The sequence below is a fragment of the Pistacia vera genome, unplaced genomic scaffold (assembly GCF_008641045.1).
Source record: "Pistacia vera cultivar Batoury unplaced genomic scaffold, PisVer_v2 Contig1132, whole genome shotgun sequence".
Taxonomy (NCBI): domain Eukaryota; kingdom Viridiplantae; phylum Streptophyta; class Magnoliopsida; order Sapindales; family Anacardiaceae; genus Pistacia; species Pistacia vera.
In genome coordinates, this window is record NW_022195174.1 from 96,921 (window position 1) to 113,418 (window position 16,498).

Below are 16,498 nucleotides of genomic sequence, written 5' to 3' on the forward strand. Positions count from 1 at the left end.
TTTATGAAAAGTAACTATCTAATATTTTGATCATGCGACAAATATGAGATATTAACTTTCTTTTATTATAGAAAAAAAAAATCAAAATAAGGGTATTTTAAGCATTATACCAAGATTTTGGGCACAAAAAATTTATCAATTAACAGTGTTAAGTATTCCATCCGAAATCAGTGGGTTTCTTTGTTGTTTCATTAAACCTCAGGACTGTCCATGGACAAACCTCTTCATTTGGGTCTTGCTTATATTAACGAAAGCCGGCCGCTGTCCCTCTTGCGCCTTCCAAACTAAGCTTCACGCAATTATTTTGCCATTTGTTTTTTGCTTCTCAAAAGCCGTTCGGAACAAATTATGGTTAGATAGAGAATTTTCTTCTTGGGTAAAAACTCTAAAATACTATCAATTTGATATAATAATAAAATTAAAAAAAAAATAGCCTTCTGTACCCCATTGTCATAATGGGAATTCATAAATAAGCCATAGATGTAAAAGCCAAAAAAAAAAAAATCCAAAAAGAATTCCTCAAATAAAAATCAAACAGCATTAATATCTCTCGACTGCCTCTCACATCAATTGGAAAACATTTCATGATCAAACTTGAAATGTCCCAAAAATCAAAATTTTGATAATTGACTCAAGACTTGGAAAAAAAAAAAAACCACTAACCAAACCAAATTATACTTACAAGTTTTGAGAGCTTTACATACATAGATCCGATCACTCCATCTTCTTCTCCAACCATCCAAACAAACTCACACAGCAACTCAACCATGCCCATCTCTTCATACATTTCCAACACTCGCCGTGGAACCTCCACGTGGGCTCGCTCCCTTCTCCCTTCAACCACCACCCCCAAATCTAAAATCTCCTCCAGGAAGTCACGTAAACGGACGGCCTTGATCAACTTCCTCTTAACCCATTTCTTCACCATCGCTCTTTCACTCTCTGTTCTTTTCCTCCTCTTAACCATCTTCTTCTTTGGCGTCCCCAAACCCATTTCTTCCCACTTCAAATCCAAACCTCCTTCTCGTCTTTCCCGGCCCAGAAAACCCTTTTCTCGGAATCTCCACAACGGCTCCGTTTCCGAGCCCAGAGCTGATATAACCACCAAGGGTTTGTATGACAAGATTCAGTTTTTGGACGAAGATGGCGGGCCCTGGAAGCAAGGTTGGGTTGTTAAATACAGAGGTGATGAGTGGGATAGTGAGAAATTGAAAATCTTTGTGGTGCCTCACTCGCATAACGATCCTGGTTGGAAGCTCACTGTTGAAGAGTACTATGAACGCCAATCTAGGCATATACTTGACACCATTGTGCAGACTTTATCAAAGGTGATCCATTTTTTGGCGGGCATTTCTTCAATTCTTTTGTTTACGGTGATTTTGAGGTGTTTGGATTAATCTGGTTGCTGTTGCATTAAAAAAAAAAAAAAAAAAACCTGATTTGTACTCCTAAAAAGTTGTTCATCAAAAGGCAAAAATTTTGCGAAACTCTTTCATGCGAAGTTGATTGGAAATTGCAAAATTTTTTCTTTTAACCTTTCTGAGTTAAGGTCTGGATGTCTTATAAGAGAGAAAAACTTTTGGTTTATAATTATTAACTTTGGGAGAACTAATGCAGTTGGGTTTTGTGTTTATGTTTAGTAGTATTTAATAGCTATGAGAATGATAAGGATTGTTTGGATATGGGATTTGCAGGATGTTCGACGAAAGTTTATATGGGAAGAGATGTCTTATCTGGAGAGATGGTGGCGGGATTCTACAGAGAGCCAAAGAGAATCTTTTACCAATTTAGTGAAGAATGGACAGTTGGAAATTGTTGGAGGTGGTTGGGTCATGAATGATGAGGTAAAATATTCCTGTTGTTTGAATAAAAAAAATCACTTACTACTCTGAGAAAATGGAATTATTTTAGAATAATTTTTCTGTATTGAGGTTTGAATTGACAAATTGTTGGTTCCTCTTGTTGTAGGCCAATTCACATTATTTTGCTATCATCGAGCAGGTATGAACTTAAAGTGTTCCTTAAATAGTTTTTAGAGATTAATATGTTCCTTGGTTATATGATGAGCATGCAGCTTCAATTGATTGGTTGGATGTTTCTATATCATCAATTTTTTGATGTGAGTGGCTATGTAGTGCATTTAGTTCATAACTTATTGAGTTGTTCGTGCTAATATTATTTAATATTGGATGGCTTTTAATTTCCTTATAGCATTTGAGACACTTCTCTTGTGATTTTAATTTTTTGTGAAAGGTCAAAATACAATGATGTTAGAGTTCCAAAGAGAAGAAAGTTGAATGATTTGCATTTGAATTGAAATATCTAAGAAAAGTATTCATGAATTAGATCTAAGTTGAATTTTTTATTTTCTTTCTGGTGCAGTACATTTTTGAAACATTCTTTAGAATGGTTTCAAGCCTCCATTGGTTTAGAAATTTTTTTTTTCAAAATAAGATAACATTCAATCTTGTATTTTTTCTGTATTCCTACCGGCCGTTATTTTGTTTTCTAATCCTCTGTGGTGGCTTATGTAACACAATGATATGTTGATGAGTAGATGATACATACTGGGGTAAATAATGTTCATTCTATCTTGCTCTACTTTTTATTATAATCATGCAGATGTTTTGAAAGGTTCAGGTCTCATTTGATATTTTAGCTCCTTTGCAATATGTTATTGTGAATTGAGATATTTTATAGCCAATCCAGAGATAGATTTATGTTTTTGGCTTATCAATGTAAAAAGGTGCTATTGGACACAATAACATACACATCCACATATACTCACACAGCCATACCGACACCCATAATCACATGTGACAGCTGTCCTTGTGTTTGTATCCATGTTGATGATCAGCTAGTTTTCTAACTTGCGATAACCGTGTCCTCAAATAGATCTAGAATTTTAATGTTTATTTTGATCCATTTATCAGATTGCCGAGGGGAACATGTGGTTGAATGACACCATTGGGTTTATTCCTAAGAATTCTTGGGCAATTGATCCATTTGGTTACTCGGCTACAATGGCATATCTCCTCCGTCGTATGGGTTTTGAGAACATGCTTATTCAAAGGACCCACTATGAACTGAAGAAAGAACTGGCTTTGCACAAAAATTTGGAATATGTATGGCGTCAAACTTGGGATGTTGATGAAACTACTGACATTTTAGTGCACATGATGCCTTTCTATTCATATGATGTTCCACATACTTGTGGACCAGAGCCTGCTATCTGTTGTCAGTTTGATTTTGCTCGAATGTTTGGCTTTTCTTATGAACTGTGTCCATGGGGACAACATCCAGTTGAGATCAAGAAGGAGAATGTGCAGGAGAGGGCACTGAAACTTTTGGATCAATATAGGAAGAAATCAACATTATACCGGACAAATACACTTCTCATCCCTCTTGGAGATGATTTCCGTTACGTCACCATTGACGAAGCTGAAGCACAGTTTAGGAATTACCAATTGTTATTTGATTATATCAACTCAAACCCCAGTTTAAATGCAGAGGCAAAATTTGGTACTTTGGATGACTACTTCCAAACACTTCGTGAGGAGGCTGACAGAATAAATTATTCTGGTCCTGGTGAGGGTGGCTCTAGTCAGATTGTAGGTTTTCCTTCTCTGTCGGGTGACTTCTTTACTTATGCTGATAGACAACAGGACTACTGGAGTGGCTATTATGTTTCAAGACCTTTCTTCAAGGCTGTTGATCGGGTGCTAGAGCAAACTCTTCGTGCAACAGAAATGATGATTGCGTTGTTGCTTGGTTATTGTCAAAGGCCACAATGTGAGAAGTTCCCCACAAGTTTTGCTTACAAGCTGACAGCAGCAAGGAGGAATTTAGCTCTTTTCCAACATCATGATGGGGTAACCGGTACTGCAAAAGATCATGTTGTTCAGGACTATGGAACCCGGATGCATACTTCTTTACAGGATTTGCAGATTTTCATGTCTAAAGCTATTGAAGTCCTGATTGGAATGCGTGAAAAATTTGATCAGACTGTATCCCAGTTTGAGCCAATACAATTGAGATCTAAATATGATGTTCAGCCAATGTACAAAGCAATCAGTGCTCATGAAGGTACATCACAATCCGTGGTCTTTTTTAATCCTTCGGAGCAAACAAGGGAAGAGGTTGTAATGATTATTGTTAATAGGCCAGATGTTACTGTTTTGGACTCAAATTGGACCTGTGTACAAAGCCAGATTTCTCCTGAAGTGCAGCATGATAGGAGCAAAATCTTTACTGGGAAGCACCGTCTTCACTGGAAAGCTTCTATTCCCGCCATGGGGTTGCAAATATATTACATTGCTAATGGTTTTGCTGGGTGTGAAATAGCAAAACCGTCAAAACTAAAATACTTATCAAAGTCCAATTCTTTCTCTTGCCCTACTCCTTATGCTTGCTCAAAAGTAGAAGGTGATGTGGCTGAAATCCGGAATAGACATCACATTCTCACCTTTGATGTCCAGCGTGGGCTATTGCAGAAAGTAAGCCATATAAATGGCTCCCTAAATGTTGTGCATGAAGAAATAGGTATGTATTCTACTCGGGAAAGTGGGGCCTACCTATTCAAACCCATCGGTGATGCTCAGCCTATTATCGAAACTGGTGGCTTGATGATTATTTCTGAAGGACCTTTGATGCGGGAAGTATACTCTTACCCAAGGACTGAATGGGAGAAAAGCCCCATATCCCATAGTACTCGCATTTATAATGGAGATAATACGATACAGGAATTTGTCATTGAGAAAGAATATCATGTTGAGCTTCTTGGCTATGATTTCAATGACAAGGAGCTGATAGTTAGGTACAAAACTGATATTGATAATAGCAGGATATTCTATTCCGACTTAAATGGCTTTCAGATGAGCAGGAGAGAAACCTATGACAAGATCCCGTTGCAGGGAAATTACTACCCTATGCCTTCACTTGCATTCATGCAAGGTTCCAATGGTCAGCGATTTTCTGTTCATTCTCGGCAGTCACTGGGTGTGGCAAGCCCCAAGGATGGATGGTTAGAGATTATGCTTGACCGACGTTTGGTAAGAGATGATGGCCGTGGTCTTGGGCAAGGAGTGTTGGATAACCGTGCAATGAATGTAATCTTTCACATCCTTGTGGAATCCAACATTTCTTCTACTTCAAATCATGTTTCCAACCCACTTCCCTTAAGCCCCTCTCTTCTATCACATCTTGTTGGTGCTCACTTGAACTATCCATTACATGGATTTGTTGCCAAGAAGCCACAGCAGTTATCTGTGCGGCCCCCACCTAGATCCTTCTGTCCTCTAGCCGCTTCCTTGCCATGTGACTTGCATATTGTGAATTTTAAGGTTCCCCGGCCATCAAAGTATTCTCAGCAGGCACCTGGAGATTCTAGGTTTGTTTTAATCTTTCAGAGGCGACATTGGGATTCTTCGTACTGTCGGAAGGGCAGATCACAGTGCATTAGTGTTGCTGATGAGCCTGTAAATTTGTTTTTCATGTTCAAGGAACTTACAGTATCAAATGTAAGGGCAACTTCTTTAAATCTCATGCATGAAGACACAGGAATGCTTGGGTACCCTGAGCAGTTAGGTGATAATACTCACGAGGGACATGTAATGATTTCGCCCATGGAAATACAAGCATACAAGCTGGAGTTGCGACCAAACGAGTGAATGACAATTAGGGATTTAGTGACCTTGTTCTCATTGATGCTGATGAAGTGTGGTTAGCAAAAAGCAAAGAAGAGCAACATTCATATCCCACATGGACATTTCAGGATTTACACATCTATCTGTTTCTATTTCTTGAAATCTCTGATCAAGTATTACATGGCAAATACTATCGGAAAAGTGGTAAAAGGGGAGTCAGTCAATGAAACAGTCCGGTGGTACCTAGCTGAGGAAGTAATCTGAAATATGTGGCCCGGATTTTCCATTTAGTCAGCAATTGATATTATTAATTAGATAATAGAAGGAAAATTCATCTGCTACACTTTTGTCTGAGTTTGCCTGGGAAACAACCTTTTGATTTTGTGTCTTCCAGACTAAGAGTCAAAATCAGGTTGAGGTTCAATTTTTACTCTCTTATAGATTTTGCTGTGAACAGAATGTTTCTGTAGTCGACTTATACTTGTGTACTAAGATAGTTTTTTTGTGATGTATTTGTTGCTTTTAAGATACATATCAAGAAAAATTTTGGATAAAAAGTTTCAGATTGTGATCAATTTGCTCCTGTATCCCATCCTTCATTGACTGTTAACTGTTTACAGATCTCAATGTATGTTTTAGAGAACTCTTTAAACCTCTAGAGAAGTTTTTTCGTTGAAATTTTGGAAGATTCTTTGCGGCTGGAGGTTATTTTTTTGAACTGGTGTAAAGTAGGATTTTAGGAAATAAAAAAATAATATTTTTTTTTAATTTTATACAGATTCATAATATGTTTCATATTCATAAAGCAATATTGTTCTCACAGTGACAATACAGTATTGTGCCACATATCTATTCCAGAACTTCGTAAAGCATCAAAAAGGCTCAGCCAAATGAACAAAATCATTAAATCAGAAACCTTTTCATTCTCACTTGAACAATTTTAGAATACAGATGAAAGTCAAAATGGGAGATTACATCAAAAGCCTGTGATTGGAAAAATTTTCCTGCAATTGAATTCCAACTCAACCTTACAATTTTGCTTTCTGGGATTAAGTTAAAACGCTGACCAGGAGGCTTAATAATATCTCTTTTTGTTACAAAATGATCTCCTCCTGTACACTGACGTTAAGAGTCTTGTTTGGAAGAACAATGCTGTTGATCACCACAACCTCATCTTCTACAGTACCTGCTTCTCCTGCACAATTATAAACCAGGACTCAACCATTTGTTCAAGCGCAATGAAGTTCTACTTTTAAGCATAGCATAAATGATACTGGATCATTGAATGGAGAAACGAAAAAGGAATGATAGATACCGAGGATGGTGATTCCAAGCTTCTCATTGTAGTCCCCACTTCCCTGAACCAGTCAATTGGAATATCAATCAGTCACAATAACCAGCAATAGCATGCGTTTTAATTTACATTCACAAGGGTAACAATGAGATCCTAAATTTAAGGTAAATCTAGAAGCTGGTTTTACAAGCATCCTCAGAAAATATTGTCAAGTAAATCATTTTCTACATATAAACTTGAAAAAAAATTTGACTAGAATGTGATGGTAATTGATTAAAGAAAATACATAATTGCAAAGAAAGTCTTCTGAATAACAAATTTTTTGATTTTAAAGTTACATGTTTCAGTAGAATTACTGAAATTATTTTCACAAATAAGCAACTAATACTAGAATTGATGCATTCCAATCACTAACTTGTTAATGTACCAAAAAGCACTGTCATAAGTTTGGATGTACAACATATAATGATCATATGAATTTCGAACACTCACTTTTAACCACTTATAAGCATATCATATGTTAAACTTTCAACCCCATCAAAAACTGAAAGTGATCTGCTACTGATTCTTAAACTATTTTCTTCATCCTATGATCTGTAAGCTTTCATTTTAATAAAATTAACTACATCAGGAAAATCCTTAAAGAATCTGTAAAGTTGATTGGCAAATGTTGATCTGCAATAGTGCACTTGCCTGAACACGGGACCATTTCCCAAGTGAAGATTTCCATCCAACGATAGAATTTATTACAACAGCATTTTCCTGTCAGGAGAAAAATTGCGTTACAATTTTTACCCTTTTCTAGGAATATAGATACAATTCTAGTGTATGCATTACATACCTTAATGTCTACATCATCCAAGATGATGCAACTTATAAGCCTCACACCTGCTCCTACACGAACATTCGCTGAAATTGAGACATTTGGCCCAATCTGTTCAGAAAGAAACTAAGAAGTTAGCAAAAATATGGCAGAAGAAGACTACAAAAAATTAAAAATTAAAAACTGCATCAGAATATATGCAGATGAATCCCAAAAGGGCAGGGGAATGGAAATGAGGGAAAAAGAAAACTCGGCACTACATTTTAACATTGTACCATTGTCTCTCAAGGGCAGGTTTCACGGTTCTAAGGGGAAAATAATAGATAGGAGCTATAGTTACCAAAAATGTGTGAGGACAGGTCTGGCATTTAAGAGTACATTCTTACAAGGAAGAATAATTTTGTTTGGTGAAATGTCCTAATTGAAACAAGAGAAAAGCAACAATGGTTCAACCCTTTAAATACTATTTTAAAATTGTAGAAGTACAAAACACTAAAAACAGTTACTAGAAAGCATACATATGTTGGCAGGAGATGAGATGGAACTACCTTTGCAGTTGGATGTACTTTAGCAGATGGGTGGATGAACACATCACCAGTTACTGAAGCATTCATTATTCCATCTCCCCTGGCCAAAAGATGGGGAGAGTTCATTTTAAATTGTGCTAGATACAAAGCTGAACATTTCAGAGACATCCTGTAATGTTAAGCAGATTTAGTAAAGGCAGATTATTGTATAGGAGTAGCAAAAGGAAAAAGTTACAGCAGGATAACTTTACCCTGGAGTCTTGATCTGTTCCCAGAAATCCGTGGTCTCATATGTATAAAGTTGCTTCTTCCCAGCAAGAGGAGATAAAATATCCTGATCCAACCTTACAAAATCTACAGGAAGGGCCCTGATGAAGAAAAGAGTATATAATAAACATTGGAGAACAAATTTTAGCTTATAGATTACTATTTGAGCATATATATGAACAACATCAATACTATCGTAAAAGTAAAATCATGATATTCTCAGCTTGTTAAAATGCAACAGTTAACATTTTTTTCTCATATGTTTCCTAAAATTTCAGAAGCAAGAGTAGTAAGAAGATACAAGAACTGAAAAATATGATGCACCTTGTAGCAGCCTGGAGGGCTTCAAAGCTGGACACCCGGCGTATATTAGCTGCAATTGACAAATCCCATGGTAGGTACCAAAGAGAATAGAAAACATTTCTCCAGATATAGAAAATCAAATGAAACAACCAACACTTTGTTAGATGTGACATGATAATGAATACAGAGTTACAGATAAGCATTACATAGCTTATTCAGTAATGATTGTTTGATTGTAGCATAGAGAATGTTTTTGAACATAAAAACTTTTGTCACATGGAAGAAAAACATAATCATTGTTGAGGACGATTTTGTCATTATAAGAAGCCATAAAACACTCAATAAGTGAAAACTTATATTTTTTATATTGAAGATGATTCTTTCAACACTTTTTGGCCCATAATGACACAGGCCAAGAAAAGAGAAGGCCAAAAAAGGGAGGCAGGTTTGCACATTCAAATATGAAATCATTTTTTCCTCTGAAAACAAAAATGAATATATATTAGGATTTGCAATGGAAACAGGGCATTTGCCCACTGGCTGCTGCAACCCTTTATTTTCACCTAGAACACGAATGTATAAAGAACAAATACAGTTATAAATGGTCACAATTGCCAATTTTAAGTAAGCAAGAAAGATGTGTTCCAGTATCAAATCGAAGAGCATAGGTATCAAACTCTAGCCCTCTCCTTTGTGACTTCCCAATCATGTTCAATCAGTCAGCCAAAACAAAACAGAGCGAAACGAAATTGATAGGGACTCTCAACCCATAGATGCCACTGTGAGCATGTTTAAGTTTGTATTACATCCTCTTCGCTTAATAAGGTCTGATGTTGGCTTCTTAGTATCAAGCCCAGGTTTGATTGAAACTTTGAGCATAATCTACTTACAAATGAACATTTAACACAATAATTAGCAGTCACATGATTTCAATTACTCTTCTCATGTGTGACGCTGATACAAACTAAAGGCAAAGCATCTTAGTAGATCAAACAATATACATAAATAGAGGTGCTAAATCTATAATAAGTATGCAGGACACCAAGAAACAATGAAGTACATCCTACAAAGATGAGAAATGATAGTTAAGGAAGCCACGAAAACTTCGACTGACTTGTGGAATAGCATATTTTTGCTAAAATCCATACATTTTTTCTCATGCAAATACACACAAGAAAATTATAAATGTTTGTTGCAAGGTGATCCATGTTCAAATGTATGAAATAATAAAAATATCTTCTAGCTATTTGCTAACCAGGAAGAACAAGAATCTTCAACTAATCAGCAATGGATAAAGGCCAACCTCTATCCTCCCGATGAGTAAAGACATCATGAATGGCAGTAAAGATATCTGGGGTAAAGACGTAAACACCACAGTTGATTAAATCACTTACCTGCATTTGATGAATAATGCAAATGTTTAAGGAAACAGAAAAAAAAAATCAAGTAAAAAAAAAAATCAAGTAAATCATCAGGACTACTAAGCATAGAACTACTTTGCAGTTCGCTGATTGAAAAACTGAATCACGTTCTTACAAAAGTCTCAGGTTTCTCTGTGTAATGCAACAGTTCTTTGGTGATTGGATCAGCGACCAACTCACCAAACTGGTGGGCAGACTCAGCAGAAACCTGCAGATGGAGGGGAAAATCATATTATGATGACAATCAGAGTGCTTGCAACAAAGAATGACGCTGTAATGTAAATCTGAAAATTTTAAATAAATATTCAAACAAAAATAATTAGTAAATGTTCCAACCTTGATTACTAGCATTGTTCCCATCCCACCACTTCTTTTATGGGCCTCTGCCAAAAAAAAAAAAAAAAAAAAGCAATTATATTTTCTAATTACTCATTTATGATTTAACAAGTCACTAAGTCAATACCTCCAACAGAAATACAAGAAAGTTAGGTATAGGTTTTGTATAAGCAAGCACAGATAAGACATTTAACCAATACAAGCAGGAAACTTACCAAGCATGTCAGTGAGCGGAAAATTGCAGCAAACATCACAATTCAGCAGAAATATATGTGACTGCTCAATAAAAGTAAATGCAATGTATCTGTGAGGAGATATATACAAATGGATACAAACAGAATATATATGATAGTATAAACAATTTTTGGAATAAAAGCAATTGCAGCCACTTACTTTATCAGAGAAACAGACATTTAATGAAAATGATTAACAATTAAAAACAAAAAGGATCTTTTTTTCTAAACATTGAGACAAAGAGACAAAGCAAATTAAAAAAGAATTAAAATTGAACAAGTTCAAAGTTCGAACCGGGCTGTCTTCCATGATCATGTCTCTGAAGTAATAAAGGCCACCAGCTGAACCATGTGGTTTATCCTCTTTTAAGTATCTAAAGCAACAGAATTAACACGAACAAAATTAAACTCCATCCATGTTACTTAAAAGCTTATAATCATGATCAAACCTGACAATCATTTCAGTAATCACCTCACTGGCAGTTTCAACTCATTAGAGATGGAAGAAACATATAATGCAAATTCCCTTTCCTCATAGAACCCAATTAGAAATATTTGAGCCAAGTTTGGAATCTACAAAAAAGATCAAAACCTCTCCAAATCATTCCATAAAAACATCACAATTTTTTTCTACTTACATAAAGGGAAAGAAAAAAAAAAAAAAACCACAAACCCTTTTGCAAGCTGAAATTGGATGATGAACCATTGGCTGACCAGCTAATGGAAATAATGGTTTTGGTGTATTGAAAGATAAGGGTCGAAATCGAGTCCCTTCAAACCAAAAAATAAAATAAATAAATAAAAATAAAAATTATCAACTTCCAATTCTAAGAACAAGATTTCCACAAAGTACAAACTTTTATGAGAAATTAAAATCAAAACCTTTGGTGGGTCCGCCAACCATGATCACAGCAACCACTTTCTCCATATTTAGAAACCCTAGATCCCTACTTCACAAACTGAAACTTTTTCAAGCCCTTGTTCTCGTTAAGATGAAGCAGAAATAGCAGTTTCAGTGAAGTAAAAAGAAAGAGCAACTTGTTTCAAGTGACGTTAAGACAACAGAGAAACGTTTTGGAACAAGCTTGAGCAGCACACTTTCTCTGTGACTGCTGGGAGTTGTTTCCGGGAGCAAGAGTTTGTTATGAAAACGAACTGTCAAAACGATTGTTGTCTGGTCGAATATTCCTCTTCTTAACTGCGTTGTACCGTTGGCTGAAGCGTTGCTGATCCCATGTGGTCGATCTATCGTAATAACCACGGACGAATAAACAACGATGTGGACGCCGTTGGCTGTATGATCGTTGACCTCTATTATTAGAGTTTAAAAAATTGATTACAAGGGTTTTTTTCAAAGAGCATCCCAAGTTTTAAGAACTAACCAACTACTCCCATTTCTTTACATTTTCCTTTGTCAAGTATTCCATTTATTTCTCTTGAAAGTTGAAACAGTTTTCTTTGGTTCTTAGTTACATTGATCATGCAAATTTGTGTCAACTAATAAGATTAATGCATTATGGGAAAATCCTTCATTGATTAAAGAGAAAATGTGAATGAAAAAAATGAATGCTTCTAGACGTTTAAGTTGTCAAAACTTGTGAAAATCAAGTACTACATAACCGTAGAAACTTCAAATTTCTTTGGCTTAAGTTTGAATAACTAATACCAAGCTGATGGTAACCCGTCTGCATTTTGCCGTACCAATACATAAACTATGTTAAACGAGCTTAAAATGCTGTTCTATTCAATTATATTTTGTTCTTCCTTTCCCATATCAAATATATTGCCTTCTCTCTGTGTCTTCAGCATCTCGGATTAGAACCCTGCTCTGACTTTTGTATCCTGCACCAAATGAAACTTTAACGAAGCAGTTCTTTTTCTGCTTAATTGGAAAGCATAAACAAAATCACAATATCGAGCGTACTATACTAAATTTATTGTTTAATACCAGGAAATTTAAACATGTAAAATTGTCTTCAAACTGACATATCAAGCCACAGTCCAGATATCAAAAGAACCACAGACATAAATCATACCAGTATACCTAATGAAATTAGTAAGTTTCATACCCCAAGTAATTTAGTATCCTTTGCATGCTTCTTTACATGTCTACTGTCTGCACAAGTACCTTGTGCCTACAGCCAAATAATCTGTCATCGTATGATCCAAACGGCGAACAACTGTCCTCCCTGACTGGTTACTGCATGCTGAACTTCCATGCGAAGATAATCAACAGAATCCCACTAGTGCTTGCAAAAGCCATTTCAAGTTATCTGAAACTGTGTAATTTAGTGAACTTATGAGACTGCTGAGAAGGGAGCATCTATAATCTGCAGTCAAATTCAGTCCTCAAGCTCAATGAACTAGGCTCTCTTCAAGTACTCTCTAAAGGCGGACACTACTTCAGAAGTTACTACATAAATTACTTGACATATTCCACCTGCAAAGTCAAGTCCTTGATTCCAGCATCATGTAATATGTGAGACACTTGGGCCTTCGTAAAAGCCTTGTCAGTTTCCTTTGAGATATGAAGATGAAGTGTCCCAACCACATCCGTGTTTGTTAAGCTCCATACATGCAGGTTCTGAATGCCGCATACCCCCTTTACCTTCACAACATCATTGAGAGCTTCTTTCAAATCCAGCTCATGAGCCCTAGGAACTCTCTGAAGCAAAAGTTCTGCAGAGTTTCTAAGCAAGGGGATAACTGAGGATACAATCAAAACGGATATAAATATTGAGCAGGCAGGATCAGCAACAAGCCATCCCTTGTACTTAATTAGAAGAGTTGATATAACAACTCCAACACTTCCCATGGTGTCTGCCAGGACATGCAAGAAGATTCCTTCCATATTGTGGTCAATGTGTTGATGGCGATGCTTCTGTGGTTCCTCATTAGAGTGATTTTGCAAACTTCTGGAAGAAATATGGAGCAAGCTTTGATAGTCATGGTGGTCACGTCCGTGAGAATGGTCTTGGTGGTCATGTTCGTGAGAATGGTCGTGGTGGTCATGTTCGTGAGAATGGTCGTGGTGGTCATGTCCGTGAGAATGGTCGTGGTGGTCATGTCCATGAGCATGTTCTTTGTGGTTATGTTGATGAGAAAGGTCTTCATGTGCATGTCCACGAGGCAGCTCTTGCTTATGAGTACCTTCATGATGGTCATGCTGGTAAGTGGCATGAAAGTTGCCATGATGATCATCTTTGAGAGAACAACATTTTTCAGAACTTCCATGGGAGATAGAGATACATTCCTGATGCTTGCTATGACCTTCATGGTCATGTGAATGCTGGTGATCGTGATGGGAGTGGGAATGGGAATGGGAGTGGGAGTGAGAATGAGAGCATGAGCCACCACCATGGGCATGATGGTGCTCCTCATGAAAGAAAATCAAACCAATTACATTCACAACAAGCCCTCCAATTGAAACAGTCAACAAACTATTAGTTGATATCTCCTGAGGATCCAATATCCTCTCTAACGACTCCAAGACAATTAATGCCCCAACCAAAACAAGGAAGACAGCATTAACATACCCCGATAGAACTTCAAATCTCCCCCGACCATAATTAAACTGATTATTTGCAGGCAAACGTGATATATATGAAGCATATAACCCAATTGCCAATGCACCACAATCAAACAGCATATGACATGCATCCGATATCAATCCAAGACTATTACTCATGAACCCGGCAACAAATTCAACAACCATGTAACCAGTATTAATCAAAAGGAAAAGTGCAATCTTACGAGATTTCCTCTCACTCAAAATGTGGTGGATAGGCTTCATAATCGAAGAACTAAATGACTCCGAAGATTCAAACCCCAACTGAAGATAATTCCAATGAAGAGGATCCAATTCTCTAATAGCAAAATACAATAACAAAAGACATATCACCAATCCAAAAAGCGAGAGCTCAGGGTAATAAAACAACTCCAAGACAATAGTACAAACAGAGGTAACCAGAAACTCTCTTTGAAAATCCGTAGAACTCACTAGCTTCTCATCACTATAATTCTCACTCAAAAGCACTCCAAACACAACAGTATTGGCCAAAGGCCAAGCCAAATTTGCAATGGAAACACCTTCACCATCCTTCTCAAAAACAATCCAACTCACAACAGCAGGAATAAAAAGAAAAATTGTTGTATAAAACAAACAAATTAACCTAACCTGTTTACGATTCAGTTGCCTAATTGTTCCCCAATTCATTGAAACTCTCTCATAACACCCTAAAAACCCAGCTAAAAACGGCAACAACATTGGCCAAACTCTAACACAATTCTCTCCGTAAATCATAGATGAACCCCGTAAAGAACTCGAAAACGGGAAACATTCAATCCGATCCCAACTAATTGATAACAAAAATAACCCAAGAAACAAACACAAAAACCCACGTAATCTAGAGAACTTACTCCAATCATTTAAACTCTGATTTTTCCTAGCCTCAGCTAGAAACCGTCCGGTAACATTACCGGACAATTCAGCCAAGATCATCGCCGCAGTGCCACAGTATCTAAGAGCCTGAAATCTGAGCAGAAACACAAGCGCCAAAACAAATGATTTAGTAAATAAAAATTTATTCTCAGCAGGGGAGATTAGCGAAAAAGACAGAACGGATTGGTGCTGTTTTAAATTAAGACTAAACCGTTGCTGTTTCGAGGAGGGGTAAGAGAAGATTGTGAAAGAAAGAGAGAGAAGGAAGGAGAGAAGAGAGACGAGGAAAGTGAAAGGGAAGAGAGAGAAAGAAGGGGAAGAGCGGAGAAAAGGGAGGAGAGAATAGAGAGAACGAAGGGAAAAGAGAATGAGAAAGAGAAAGGAGAGAGAAGATTTGTTGGAGGGTTTGGAGGGAAACGAAAGGGACCGGAGTTTCGACGGCGTTGACGTTGGGGTCGACGAAGGGTATGGAAACGGAGGGTACCGGGCGGTGGGAGTGGTGGTGTTGAAGGTGGCGGAGGGGCGAAGAGGGACGGAAAGGCGGTGGGGACGGTGGTGGCGATGGTGGTTGTGATCGGCCATGGTGAATGAGAGATCAAGAGAGTGTGGAGTCAGCTGTGTGCTGGGTGGGTTTTAGTTTAATAATCGCTGCGTGCAGAGACTGCCGAGTCACCAATGGTCACCGCAGACTTTTCGTCGGCTGAGCTGGACCGTTGAAGTCAAGCAATTTATGAAATTTGGACCGTCTGATGTCTCCCTTGTGGAAAAATCTTGATTCTTGACTGGTCGTCTACGTTAACGTAGGGTCAGTTTTTAAACGGTTAAAAATATATATTTAGGTGTTTTTTTTTCTTTTTTTTTTTTTTCCAATGAAGATTGAATAATAACTTTTAATATGATTTTATCAGTAATTTTTCTGATTTAAAAATATCTTAATTAGGGGTGAACACGAGTAGCGGGGAGAACCGGAACCGGGGGGTAGAATCGGAACCAGAACCGGAACCTACCTGGAACTGGTACTGTGCGGGTAGGTTCCGATTCCAATTTTTTGGAACCGGTACTGTGCGGTTCCGGTTCTTGTGTATGGAGGAACCGGAACCTGTAAAAAGGGTACCCTGTTTGGAACCTGTAGGGGTTATCCGGTTTGAAACCGATTTTTGGAACCTGTTTGGAACCTGTTTTGGAACCTGTTTTGGAACCTGTTTGTA

At 37.2% G+C, this 16,498-nt stretch overlaps 3 protein-coding genes across 3 annotated transcripts; 1 reads left to right on the forward strand and 2 right to left on the reverse strand.

The window, feature by feature from the left end:
- Positions 1 to 571: 571 nt before the first annotated feature.
- LOC116142958 (alpha-mannosidase 2) lies at positions 572 to 6,119 on the forward strand. Its single transcript, XM_031428375.1, has 4 exons — positions 572 to 1,328; positions 1,695 to 1,844; positions 1,969 to 2,001; positions 2,934 to 6,119. Exons 1-4 carry the CDS (start codon positions 768 to 770, stop codon positions 5,667 to 5,669), a joined length of 3,480 nt encoding a protein of 1,159 aa, XP_031284235.1. The 5' UTR covers positions 572 to 767; the 3' UTR covers positions 5,670 to 6,119.
- A 417-nt stretch (positions 6,120 to 6,536) lies between these two features.
- Positions 6,537 to 11,870, reverse strand: LOC116143339 (mannose-1-phosphate guanyltransferase alpha-like). Its single transcript, XM_031428792.1, has 15 exons — positions 11,732 to 11,870; positions 11,523 to 11,620; positions 11,322 to 11,422; positions 11,145 to 11,223; positions 10,832 to 10,892; positions 10,617 to 10,663; positions 10,396 to 10,488; positions 10,163 to 10,253; positions 8,881 to 8,929; positions 8,541 to 8,657; positions 8,311 to 8,458; positions 7,781 to 7,873; positions 7,633 to 7,701; positions 6,961 to 7,003; positions 6,537 to 6,840 (listed from the first exon to the last, which is right to left on the reverse strand). Exons 1-15 carry the CDS (start codon positions 11,775 to 11,777, stop codon positions 6,740 to 6,742), a joined length of 1,236 nt encoding a protein of 411 aa, XP_031284652.1. The 5' UTR covers positions 11,778 to 11,870; the 3' UTR covers positions 6,537 to 6,739.
- Positions 11,871 to 13,233: 1,363 nt separating this feature from the next.
- LOC116143331 (probable zinc transporter protein DDB_G0291141) lies at positions 13,234 to 15,954 on the reverse strand. The gene has a single exon (XM_031428786.1). The coding sequence runs from the start codon at positions 15,870 to 15,872 to the stop codon at positions 13,272 to 13,274; it is 2,601 nt and encodes an 866-aa protein (XP_031284646.1). The 5' UTR covers positions 15,873 to 15,954; the 3' UTR covers positions 13,234 to 13,271.
- Positions 15,955 to 16,498: the final 544 nt, after the last annotated feature.

What these genes read in the sequence shown, in the direction of transcription:
- LOC116143331 (XM_031428786.1), bottom strand. Translation starts at nt 15,872, where the DNA reads ATGGCCGATCACAACCACCATCGCCACCACCGTCCCCACCGCCTTTCC.
- LOC116142958 (XM_031428375.1), top strand. Translation starts at nt 768, where the DNA reads ATGCCCATCTCTTCATACATTTCCAACACTCGCCGTGGAACCTCCACG. An exon ending in TTGTGCAGACTTTATCAAAG is followed by an intron (nt 1,329 to 1,694) that starts GTGATCCATTTT and finishes TGGGATTTGCAG; the next exon opens with GATGTTCGACGAAAGTTTAT. An exon ending in ATTTTGCTATCATCGAGCAG is followed by an intron (nt 2,002 to 2,933) that starts GTATGAACTTAA and finishes TCCATTTATCAG; the next exon opens with ATTGCCGAGGGGAACATGTG.
- LOC116143339 (XM_031428792.1), bottom strand. Translation starts at nt 11,777, where the DNA reads ATGGAGAAAGTGGTTGCTGTGATCATGGTTGGCGGACCCACCAAAG. An exon ending in CAGAGAAACCTGAGACTTTT is followed by an intron (nt 10,254 to 10,395) that starts GTAAGAACGTGA and finishes CATCAAATGCAG; the next exon opens with GTAAGTGATTTAATCAACTG. An exon ending in GGAAATGGTCCCGTGTTCAG is followed by an intron (nt 7,004 to 7,632) that starts GCAAGTGCACTA and finishes TGACTGGTTCAG; the next exon opens with GGAAGTGGGGACTACAATGA.